We start from the raw sequence: 10,747 nt of genomic DNA on the forward strand, positions 1-10,747 counted from the left end.
CCGAAAAGGGAGAGATATCGGTGGGAGAAATTTGTTATAAAAGACCTGGTTGATGTGGTCAGCTGTCTAAAAGTCGTGATTAGCTGGCTGATTGCGAAGTTGTCATCTGATAGAATAGGTAAGCTAAACTAAACTGAAACAGAAGAGAGAACGGGTGCTGTCAGGATGGCCACCATACAGAGGGATGATGCTGCCAAGAGGGCGGACTCATGATAGGGTATGGCGAGCTCGACGAAAATGCTGTCGACGGGTGCAATGCAATACGGGAATCTGAGTCGCCCTCGGCTGCAACCAGATCTCAATTTGGACAGACTCTCTCTTGTCCCAAGGACCAAGATCGGCGATTTCTGCCCCTCTGGCGGGCGCGAGATCTGTAGAAGGCTCCCAGTTACAAGGCCAAGAAATGATCCAGAGAACATTGGACGAAGGTGCTACCACAGCATTGTATCACCAGGTCCGTGCCAGACCGGCCGAGCAATAACAATGACTCTCCCATTTGGACGCATGGGGGGCTCCTGGCATGTCAAGAACAGGAGTGTGAAACATGGCCTTCGTCCGTTTGGGAACAATTGGTGTAGTCAGTGCAGTGCAGTTTTGAAGGCACCCTATCGGGGCCATCACTCAGCAATCCGCGGCGACGTGATGCAGTATATGCGATATATGCGAGGTGAGCTGACTATGACCCGCCAACTTGGTTCCATATGATTCCGTGATTCTCACCCAACTCCGGGAGAAAGAAAAGAAAAAAAAGACGGTTCGCTGGTCGAGACTGTCGACCCTTTGATGCAACGTGAGTGGTTGCGAGATTCAAGGTTCGGTGCGGAGCAGAAAACGGGGACCCACCTTCTGGGAGAACAGGGATCCAAAAGTGGTCACGGCATCTGCCGGGGGTCACGACGGTCCACCAGATCGATCTCACTCTCGTGACCCTGGGTTTGGGATTTCATGGGGGAACGCTGCTCTCACAGACTGGAATCACTTGTCATATTTGCCTCCAGTCGAATTGGGAATCTCAGTCAGCAAAGCTCAGTTCGAGAGAGCTCCGTGATGTCCGGTGAGTGCTGGAGCCTACGAGGTGGGCTTGCGGCAACACACGACGTCTATCGTGTCAGATAGGGTAGTGTCCATTGGGGTGGTCTTCAGCTCGTTACCTAGCCACTCTCATCTTGATATTTTCCCACCAAGACCCATCGATAGGACGGAGTGGACGGAACTGTACCGTCAATATAGGACATGGCTGATGCACAGGTGTTGCTTCTTGGTGCCCGCTCAGGCCGGTGCCCGTTTGCGCACGCCCTGCAGTAGTGCTGCACCTATAGTGCTATCTCCGGCCCCCAGCGTGGCACGGCCGACTGCCAACTGCTTCACTTATCCTTCAAGAGATCATCGCGCCTCGACGTTCTAGAGGTTCTAGAGCTTCTCTACCCTCCGCACGCCGTCTATCCGTAGTCTCACTTCCTCGGTGTGGCAAAGTGAGACGAAAAACCGGGACCTGAGCTGAAGATCCGCCAAAGAGACGAGAGGCTGTCGATATCGAGCCTCCCCCTTTCCCTCGGGATGTGCCTCATCGTGGTTGGCTCCTCCGCCGTCAGCTTTTCTCCTGCGCGACATGTGCGAACAGGGCGGCCAGGCCCTAATCTGCATTTTTCTTGAATGTGGCGTCACGGAATGGAAGGCCATTTATTTGTCCAGTTCTTGATGAGCGGCCGAGAGTCGGTAAGCCACCGAAGTGGCAGCTCTTCCATAGGTGTCCAGGGCCGCATCCGCTGGCAATTCCCTTCAGCCGATGGCTTGTTGTTGTCTAGTAGAGGTGCCCCTTTTCCCCTCTCCCCGTTGCCCCTATCTTTGCTGTAGCCAAGCAGATGTCGACATCAAAAGTCCCCTTCTGGAAACAAACTGGCACTTGGTGGGAAAAGATGGTAGGATAGGAAGACAGCGCCCGGACCATCCCTTACGAAATTGGGGCTGCCAAGACAGGCACACATACCCGCCATGGCGCGCCGCTTCCCCTGTAGCCCCTCACCCCCTCACCCAACCCCAGCTGTGCAATGCACAGCACCAGCACTAAAACGGCATGTAGGTTCTTGCTGTAGCGGTGCCCGGGCCTGTGTCAAGCCTTTCCAGCACGGATACAACCCGTCCCATCCAATCCAATTCAATTCAATCCATCCCATCCATTCCTCTGGCTTCTGCTTCTGCTTCGGCTTCTGCTTCTGCTTCTGCTTCTGCTTCTTCGTCTGCTTCTACTTCCATCCTCCTTCCATCTCTCCTCCACCTCACCTCGGTCCTAAGTCCCGACCCTAATCAACATCACCCGAGAATCACGCAAGCCTCCAGACAGTATAAGTTTTGTTTGCATTGGTGGTCCCCCGGATCGTCTCCAGTGCCTGAGTCTCTACCAATCAGCCGACATCGACAAGACCACGGTCCCATCGCTTGAGCTCCGAGTCTTTGCGCCACCACGAACAAGACAAAAAAGACGTCTCTCTCCTCCTGCCCACCCCCCCTCTCTCTCCCACTCTTAGCCCGACGTGAACCTGCCGTCTTTTTTTTTCTCGACAGGTAGATTGGTTTTTTGGTTGTTTTTTTTGCTTGGTTTTTTATACTCGGCCGCCACCCTCCCACAACGGCTGCCTTACCAAACTGTCCGTCTACGCTGTCCTACCTACCACCGCTCCGGTCCCCGCTAGCCACTGAGCTACGAGCTACGACACACGTCTGACGATCCAAATCCATTGCCGAAGAACGTTGACCTCTCCGCTTCTTCTTTTTCTCGCGGAGCAGCCCGTCAAGTGTGTTTCGGCGGCGCGTGCTCTCCAGGAGCTGGTGTCGGAAAGCGGGTCCAAGCAAGCTATCCAGGAGCTACGGCAGTGCGGCAAGGAACAGGGAATCCTCCCCAAATCCGTCGGCAAAGCTATTATCGACAGATCGCCCAGCGCGCGATTTGCCCACTCGACAACCCATTGACATCTCCCAGGAAGCTATGAGGTAGGCCCGAAGCACTCTCCCCGACCCAATTGCACGCCCGCCGGACGCTGTTGATGCTGCGAGCTGCACATTGCACATTTGCACGTCCAAGACGACGGAAAGACCCGCACCGGCATATCGAGCACATGCGCCGGTCCCTGTTTCGGGCGGGTCCTTTTTCTGGAGTCCTCTCCCAGGGTTTTCCATTTGTCGCGCCGAGTTCGCGATGTTGCCCGATGTCGCTTGCGCCCTCAAGTTGCTGACGCCTATTTATATGAGATATAGGGCAGATGGCCGCGGCTATTGATCGAGCGCCGAGGAATCATTTGGACGAAGGGTCTGAGGACTCGATGGGCGCGAGGACGATACCAATCATTGCGCCTACCATCCAGATGTCTGCACCCTCTCCGGGCGAGCCCATGGACATCACCACCCCTACGAACTCCTCCGCACCCCAATCTGCCACCAAGAGCCCCGATAGCGACGTGAATGCCAGCGGCGGCAACGCCAGTAACGAGTCGAACGAGCGTCTACAGCCCATCCAGGCCCAGATCAACAGCAATCACCACAACCATCAAGCTTCCTCCGAGAACAACATCATCATGCCGGCCCCCGTAGCCGCAGCCCCGGCTGTCCACCAGCCCAAGATTGTTCAGACAGCCTTCATTCACAAGCTTTACAAGTATGGTGCCTCGCCAATCCACTCGTACGGCCATGGACGGATACTAAATCATGTGATAGCATGCTGGAAGACAAGACGATCCAGCACCTCATTTCTTGGACCCAGAGCTCCGAGAGCTTCGTGATGCAGCCCTCACATGAGTTTTCCAAAGTACTAGCGTATGTTGACTTGAACAGCCGCCAATTGCATTTTCTGACGAGTGTACAGGCAATATTTCAAGCACACCAATATCTCTTCATTTGTGCGGCAGCTCAACATGTACGGCTTCCATAAGGGTAAGCATTCGGCTGTTCTATTTTTATCCAGTGAGATAGAGTGTTGATAATGGTATAGTGAGTGACGTGTTTGCTCATGGGACTCCCGACTCGACCATGTGGGAGTTTAAGCATGGGAACGGCAACTTCAAGCGGGGAGACCTGGTTGGTCTGCGGGAAATCAAGCGCCGGGCCTCGCGACATGCGCTGGTTCACAGAGAGTACAACAACCAGAAGCCACCGCCATCTCAGCCTGGCACTCCGGCCGAGCCAATGCCTCCCATGCAAGAAGGCGGCGACCCCAGGGTGAACAGCATCGAGCACACTCTCTACGACCTCAGTGCTCGTCTTCAGCGCCAGGAAGAAAACTCGCAGTTCATGCAGATCAAGAACCAGGCCATCATGGACACGGTAAGCCGGCTGCTGCAGTTTAATCAAGACCTGTCACGCGCCGTGATGGCCCTTTCGCCGAGCCTTGATAACCCGATACACCGGGACGGTAAGTGCTGGCTGCATCTCGGAGCTTTTTTTGGTACCAGTATAGCCTAATATTTTCCGTTTTTAGTATCATCACTGCAGATCGAGGTGCAGCGGCAAATGGAGATATTCCGCAGCCTCGAGGAACCCCACGAGCCGTTGTTCGCCAGCACCCGTCCCTACTTTGCCAACATCGAAAACGCGCCCGTCTCGCCTCGCCAGCTGCCCCAGGACGATCCCCGCAGGTCTAATCTCGCAGTCCCCCAGCCCCGAGGCCCAAATTATTACCATGACCACCGCCCCGCGGTGCCGTCTGGGTTGTCGGTGAGCACCCGGAGACCATATGGTTCGATAGGAGGAAATTCCACAGGCCAATCTTCGCCGTCTTCCAATCGGGCCCCTGCTCCGCCGCCACCGCCCGGGCCACACCACCTGTCAAATCCCGATCTGCATCCCGGTGCTCTGGGTCGAAGGCACACCTCGGCTGATATCCGTGCTCATGGTTGGCAACCCCAACCACCTCCCCCGTTTTCCGGACCACCTTCGTCCCAATGGCCATCGTCACCCAGCCGGCTCCCACCACCCCCTGAGAGCCAGCATCTCAGGGATACCTTTTCTCACTATTCTCTGCAACCCTCGTCCCAACCTCATTCCCGTCCAGCCACTCCCCCAGCGCCCCCATTTTCCAATGGAAACCCACCTGCCGCCGACACGTTTAACAACTGGTCCTGGAACTCTGCCAATCGGGAGAATAAGAACCTGTCGGTGAGGGATCACTCGGCGCCGCCGACGAGACGGGGAAGCATGGCTCATATTTTGAACCCGACTGACACGGCTGAGAGGGAGGATGAGGACATGGACCCCCGGGGTGATGACGACCGAAAGAGGAAGAGGCTGCAGTGATTTTTTTCTCCAACGTCTGGTATTGTTTTCGAACAAAAATCTGCTTTACATCTTTGATTGCATACAACAAAAACATTACTTAATTTCTGTTTTTTTCTTCTGAATTATTTCTCGGGTAACAAAAAAGCATTTATTACTATGAAGATACCTATTTTTGGGGAGGGGGAAGGGGGGAGTAATAGGATTGGTGGTGGTTTGGATTTCTTCATCTTCTTTCGCTGGAAAATGTTGTTTTATTTCTCAGAAAAGGTGGGGAGGCGGCCAAATTTGTTTGTTTGTTTATTTGGGTGGTGGTGGTGGTGGTGGTTTGTTGGGGATATCTTGTTGGATGTTATGTACGAGTTTTTGTACTTATAGATCCGCGATACCCTTTGGGGCTGTTGTTCTCTTTTGGGTGTTTTCTCCACCAGGTGTGTCTGATTGGATTAGAACACCTGGTGGAGGAATCGCCTGAAGAGAAGAGCAGCTGCAAGGGGTATCGTGGATCTATATTTGTGTTGTAAGCTTTGTACGATCTGGGGGGATGGGGAGATAGTTGAGAGTTGAGAGTTGTGTTCAATTGGATTTAGGGTTTGGTTGATGGTGGTTTGTGTTTTTTGATGTTTGCTTTGATAATGGTGTACCGGTTGGCCGGTTGGTGTGTTTGGGAAGTAGGGGGTGGGTTGTGTTGTGTTGTAGGATTGGGCGTTGTGGCGTGCTTGAGTTTAATAACATATATATATCTATATGTCACTATATCAATAACGTCGTTGTATCCAAAAGTTTGGGCTTTTCCAAGAGAAGAGCAAAGACGTGGATGATGATGATGATGATGATGAGTTGGTGTTTGTCAAAGTACGAGTACACAAAGATGCCGAACATTACTACTGAAAGCCCCGGATTCAAGAGAAGGGGAGCACACTTGTTATGGTATCATCAAGATCAGATCTGTTGAACGGCAACATTCCTAGCCTAATGGGAACAAACATTAACAGACCAACGAGAAAATTGAACCCTTTGATCTGATAGTATTGCCAACCCAAGCAGACATAACCAGACAAAACCTTTTCCCCTGGTGTGTTGCTCATTTCCAACCTATTGTAGAATTTGGTATCTTGTTGCACGCTAAACAAACAAAAACATTCCCCATCCATCAATCTGCTCGAAAAAGTTGTTGAAAACCCAGGCATTCACAATCAATCCATCCCGCTCGATGACATATTTCCAACCTCCGCCCCTCCCATCACAATAGCCAAGCTCAATAATCAACCAACCTCAACCGTTTCCCAATCTCCGTCCGTCTCTTGGCCTGCTGCGTCGCCCGTTCACTCGCTTTCGTCTCCCCACCCTCGTAGCTCTCCCCCCTCGCCTTGAGCGCCTGAAGCAGCATCCCCGCGTCAAAGAAGCCATCTATTTTTTTTATTTTTTTCGTTAGTCATCATTATCACCCATACATCCGTATCAAAAAGGAAAACTTACAACCGCCCAACTCATCATCCTCACTCATCCCCAACAGGCTATCCTCCGTCGGACTCACGCTCCCATTCACACTGAACCCTCCCTTCCTCCCCAGATCACTGCCGCCGGTGATAAGTCGTCCCCGGAGTTTGGCCTTCGCAGTGGCGGAATCTTTGTGTGTAAGTTTCGGCTTGGCCTTCATCTCATCCACCTCCCTGGCTCTGCTCTGCTTGCTGGCAACCCCCGCCCCTCCATTTCTCTGGGCTGCGGTCAACCGCAGGATCCGGCGGATCTCCAAGAGGTAGGACTCAAGGGTATCGACGAAACGCTTGGTTTGGCGATGGCGGGAGGAGACACAAATAGAGATGGTCTCGTCTTTAATGATATAGCCTATCCCGAAGCCATCTCCCGACACGGGGCCGAAGCCAAAGTGTCGCAGGGATGGGTTGCCGCAGTTGGAGGTGGAGAGGATGGTGGTGTTGAGCTTGTCCCAACCCGAGTCAGCAAAAATGAGGGGCAGTTGATGAGATGATCCATTAGGCGAGCGAGAACGGGAGGAGTGTCTAGATGAGGCGGAATTGGTCCTGTTGCGGATGACGCTGCTGTTGGCGTCGTCACCGTTGGTCGTGCCATTGGTCCCGTTGGTGTTGGTGGTAGCCGCAGGGGGGGCATGGACCGCAGACGAGGGGGTGGTGCCATTGTCGATAAGGTACTCGGCCGCTCTGCCGTGGGAAGAGCTGATATCAGACATGCCATCTACCGGAGAAGAGTACCCGTTGGTGCTATCGCCATTGGAGCCAAAGTCATCGTCAACCATGCGCTGCCAGAGACAAAACAGGGCGTACAAATGACGATCACAACCTTGGGCTTTGGAGCAGTCGCGGGTGTTGGCTGTGTGACGTTGGCAGGCCTGCCTGAGAGCCTCAATCTTGTTCTCGGCCGGGTTGTCAGCCCAGAAGGTCTGGACAAAGTTGACGGCTTCTTCCGAAACAGTGCGAATGGCTTCAGTGCGGCCATGAAGGAAGGTCTTGGTCATGGCTGGCTCGTACGTGCACTCCACTCTGCCATAGAGACCGTAGTAAGCGGCTTGGAAGGCCATCTGGACAAAAGCATCGGGAGAGAAGCCCATGCTGGTAATGAAGTTCTTGCCATAGGCGGCAAAATCCAGGCACTCAAACTCGTTCTGTTCGATGAGATCGGCGAGTCTGGTCTCGGCAAAGCGGACAGCGATGCGAAGTTCAGGGATCATGTCCCATTCGAGCTTGTGAGGTGTGGTGCTGACATCGCCAAAGCTCTCAGGGTCACGCTTCGAGGGGTCGGGGCTGGTGGATGACCAGAGGGCTGGTGCCTTGCCGTTGATGGTCCGAGCAAAGCGGAGGATGGTGTCGGTGTAGATATCACTGGCAAAGCGAAGAACCGTGTGACCGTCGACACCAGTGTGCTCAAAGTTGATGCCGGCACTGCCGTTCTTGCAGACGATGATCTGCAGCTTGTCGTACCACCTGTTGGTGCAGGTGCCAATCTGGACACCCTTCTCGATCTCGCTGGTGCCGCAAAGCATGTTCTGGCAGAGGGCGGCAGCATCGGCAGGCTCTGTGTAGTCCAGGCAGACCACGAAGAGAGCTGTGTCGATGATGCTGAGGCAGTCGGCATTGTTGGAACCTGGTTCTCTGGTGATGACATCCCTCAAACCAGACCAGACCTTGCGGTTCTCGGTGCTGAGGACACCGAGGGCGCCCTTCGCGGCCTCTTGAATGGGGATCTGTGCCGCATCGTCCACAATAGTCTGGAGATTGATGGCGATATCCTTCTCCGTCATGATCACGTCAGAGTTGTCATCCAAGACATCGAACCAATAAAATTGGCCATGGCACATGACAATGAGATGCTTGGAGTCGGGATCCTGCTCAATCTGGCACCCATCCTCAGTGGGCACTCTGGCGGTGCCGAAGAGCCGTGAATACTGGTGCATGCACAGGGGCGTCCCCTTGACGGTGTCTGGTGGGAGCTCCTCCTTGCGGACAGCTCGAACAAACTCCAACGCCGACACAATCAGAGACGCAGCGCGCGTCACTTGATTGTTGCGGGCTGGTGTAGGGTCATCCTCGAGCAGGAAGAAGGGGTTGAGGTTGAGAACGACCGGATTATCGAAGTTCAGATATGAATCATACCCTTGACTGTTAGCCAAAAGTGTTCATTCCATGACCAGCGAGCAAACAACTTACAGAACTGCTCAATATAACTGGTCTTCCCCTCCGCGTACGCCCTCAACTTTGCGTCCAGTTCTGGTCCTTCATTGTTGAGGAACTCTTGAACGGCATTCCTGGTATCTTGGTGTTCCCTTGGGCCCTGAAGCGGCTTGAGAGAAGAGAGATATCTCTGGCAGGTCTGCTCGAGGGCTGGGATGGGCAGCTTGGGTAACTCGTCCTGATGAGCGTACGTGACTCCTCCCTTGGTCTTCTCCTCACGAAAGGGACCCATGTCGTAGTTGCGAGCCTTGAGCACTGTGTTTCTTCTCGGCTTTGGAATCACTGGAAGGTCTGCGATGGTGCGAGGAGTTTCAGGTGGCGGTGACTGAGGTTTCGACTCAGCCGGCTCAAGTGGAAGGGTGAGAGTCTCACCAAGAGCTCTTGGTGTGGCGAAGTGACGGACTTGTGTAGGCATTTCTTGTCAGTTGGGCTGATCTGGATTCAAGCGTAGAGAGGCGAGACGGAGGTGCTGATGTTCAGGCCGCGTAGAGCTGTGCGGTAGAAGTAGTGACAATCTTGAAGACAGTAAGGTGGCATTCCACTGGAAATGCAGAGGTGAAATATTCTTAAGATGGTTGAGGGAAAGGAGCGAGAAAGCGCGAGCTGGATCCTAGGGGGAATGGGGACAAACAAGACACCGATCCTCGGCCGGGACAGTTCGGGATTATATGGCGGCGGGAAGCTCGGGGATGGGGATGAGGGAAGGTGGAGGAATAGAGATATTGAGGCAGAGTGGACCCCCCATTTCCACGGCCCGCACTCACGGAGCTGTCCTCCTACTCATGAGTTGTAGCATGTGGGACTAGGCATCTCAATCATAGACACAGCTCGAAGAGCATGTGGCCTGTCTAAGCGCAACAAGGCGGGGAGGTCAGGAGTGATTGGACGTAGTGGGTTAGGAAGCCTCCTCCGCAGGCCCGAACGCTCAATCTGGATGCGCCCATCTAATGATGTGCCGAGCGGCGCACCACACTCTGGTCCCCAGGTCCGGGATAAGAAAACGAGAGAAGAGAGAGACGAGACGCAACGTACCCAGGAATCCAACAACCAACTGCTACTTGCGGCAATTCGACCGAGCTGTTCGGGGCGGCGGACTGAGGCGTGGAACGGTGGGTAGTGTATGGATAAGGATGTAGTGAGATTTTAAGACGAGGCAAACAGCAAAAGATGGTCGAGGGAGCGGCCGTCCGAGGAGTTCCCGTCGTCTGAACTTATTGCCCCGTGGTTGACTGGTTAGTCTCTGTCATTGTCAAGGTCATCTGCCTCTCCGGTGGCTTATCGCTCACATAACCACAAGGCCTATGCCAGCCGTTGACGGCAGCCCAGGCGTCGATGAACCAGGCTTCCTGACCTGCCTCTCCTGCGTCACAGGTGCAGACGACAGGGCGGGGGGGTTGATGGGGGGGCACTGGGGGCACACAATGGAACTCCAGGCGGAATGGAACCGGGGTCTTGGTAAGGACGTCACTTTCTCCAAATGACGTTTAGATCCCCACCAATTGGCAGCCTCTAAAATGGAAGGCTTCCGTCTGGACACGGGTGTTTTTTGATGACTGGACAAAGACCAAAGCGAAGACGAGACGGTGCTGCTGTCACAGTGCTCTCGGTGTAGACTACACGGGGCGATCGACCGGGAACGGCTTCGTCGAGGGCCTTGGTAAAGGTTGGTTGGTCCTCGGACAAGAGGATGTCGTGCGGTTGGGCAAGGGATCGAAGCACAGTTTCTGGGCTGCATCCAAGCACTCCACGTTCCACGGTGGGGTTTTCCTGGGGATTCG

The 10,747-nt window shown here is 54.1% G+C and overlaps 2 protein-coding genes across 2 annotated transcripts; one reads left to right on the plus strand and one right to left on the minus strand.

The window, feature by feature from the left end:
• The first annotated feature begins 2,142 nt into the window (after nucleotides 1-2,142).
• SFL1 (Flocculation suppression protein) lies at nucleotides 2,143-5,932 on the plus strand. The gene is made up of 5 exons (XM_062911212.1): nucleotides 2,143-3,649; nucleotides 3,709-3,807; nucleotides 3,857-3,924; nucleotides 3,983-4,402; nucleotides 4,469-5,932. Exons 1-5 carry the CDS (start codon nucleotides 3,258-3,260, stop codon nucleotides 5,281-5,283), a joined length of 1,794 nt encoding a protein of 597 aa, XP_062767228.1. The 5' UTR covers nucleotides 2,143-3,257; the 3' UTR covers nucleotides 5,284-5,932.
• Nucleotides 5,933-6,135: 203 nt separating this feature from the next.
• Nucleotides 6,136-9,799, minus strand: YAT1 (carnitine O-acetyltransferase yat1). The gene is made up of 3 exons (XM_062911213.1): nucleotides 8,946-9,799; nucleotides 6,742-8,892; nucleotides 6,136-6,672 (listed from the first exon to the last, which is right to left on the minus strand). Exons 1-3 carry the CDS (start codon nucleotides 9,382-9,384, stop codon nucleotides 6,521-6,523), a joined length of 2,742 nt encoding a protein of 913 aa, XP_062767229.1. The 5' UTR covers nucleotides 9,385-9,799; the 3' UTR covers nucleotides 6,136-6,520.
• Nucleotides 9,800-10,747: the final 948 nt, after the last annotated feature.

The sequence above is a fragment of the Podospora pseudopauciseta genome, chromosome 3 (assembly GCF_035222475.1).
Source record: "Podospora pseudopauciseta strain CBS 411.78 chromosome 3, whole genome shotgun sequence".
Lineage (NCBI taxonomy): Eukaryota > Fungi > Ascomycota > Sordariomycetes > Sordariales > Podosporaceae > Podospora > Podospora pseudopauciseta.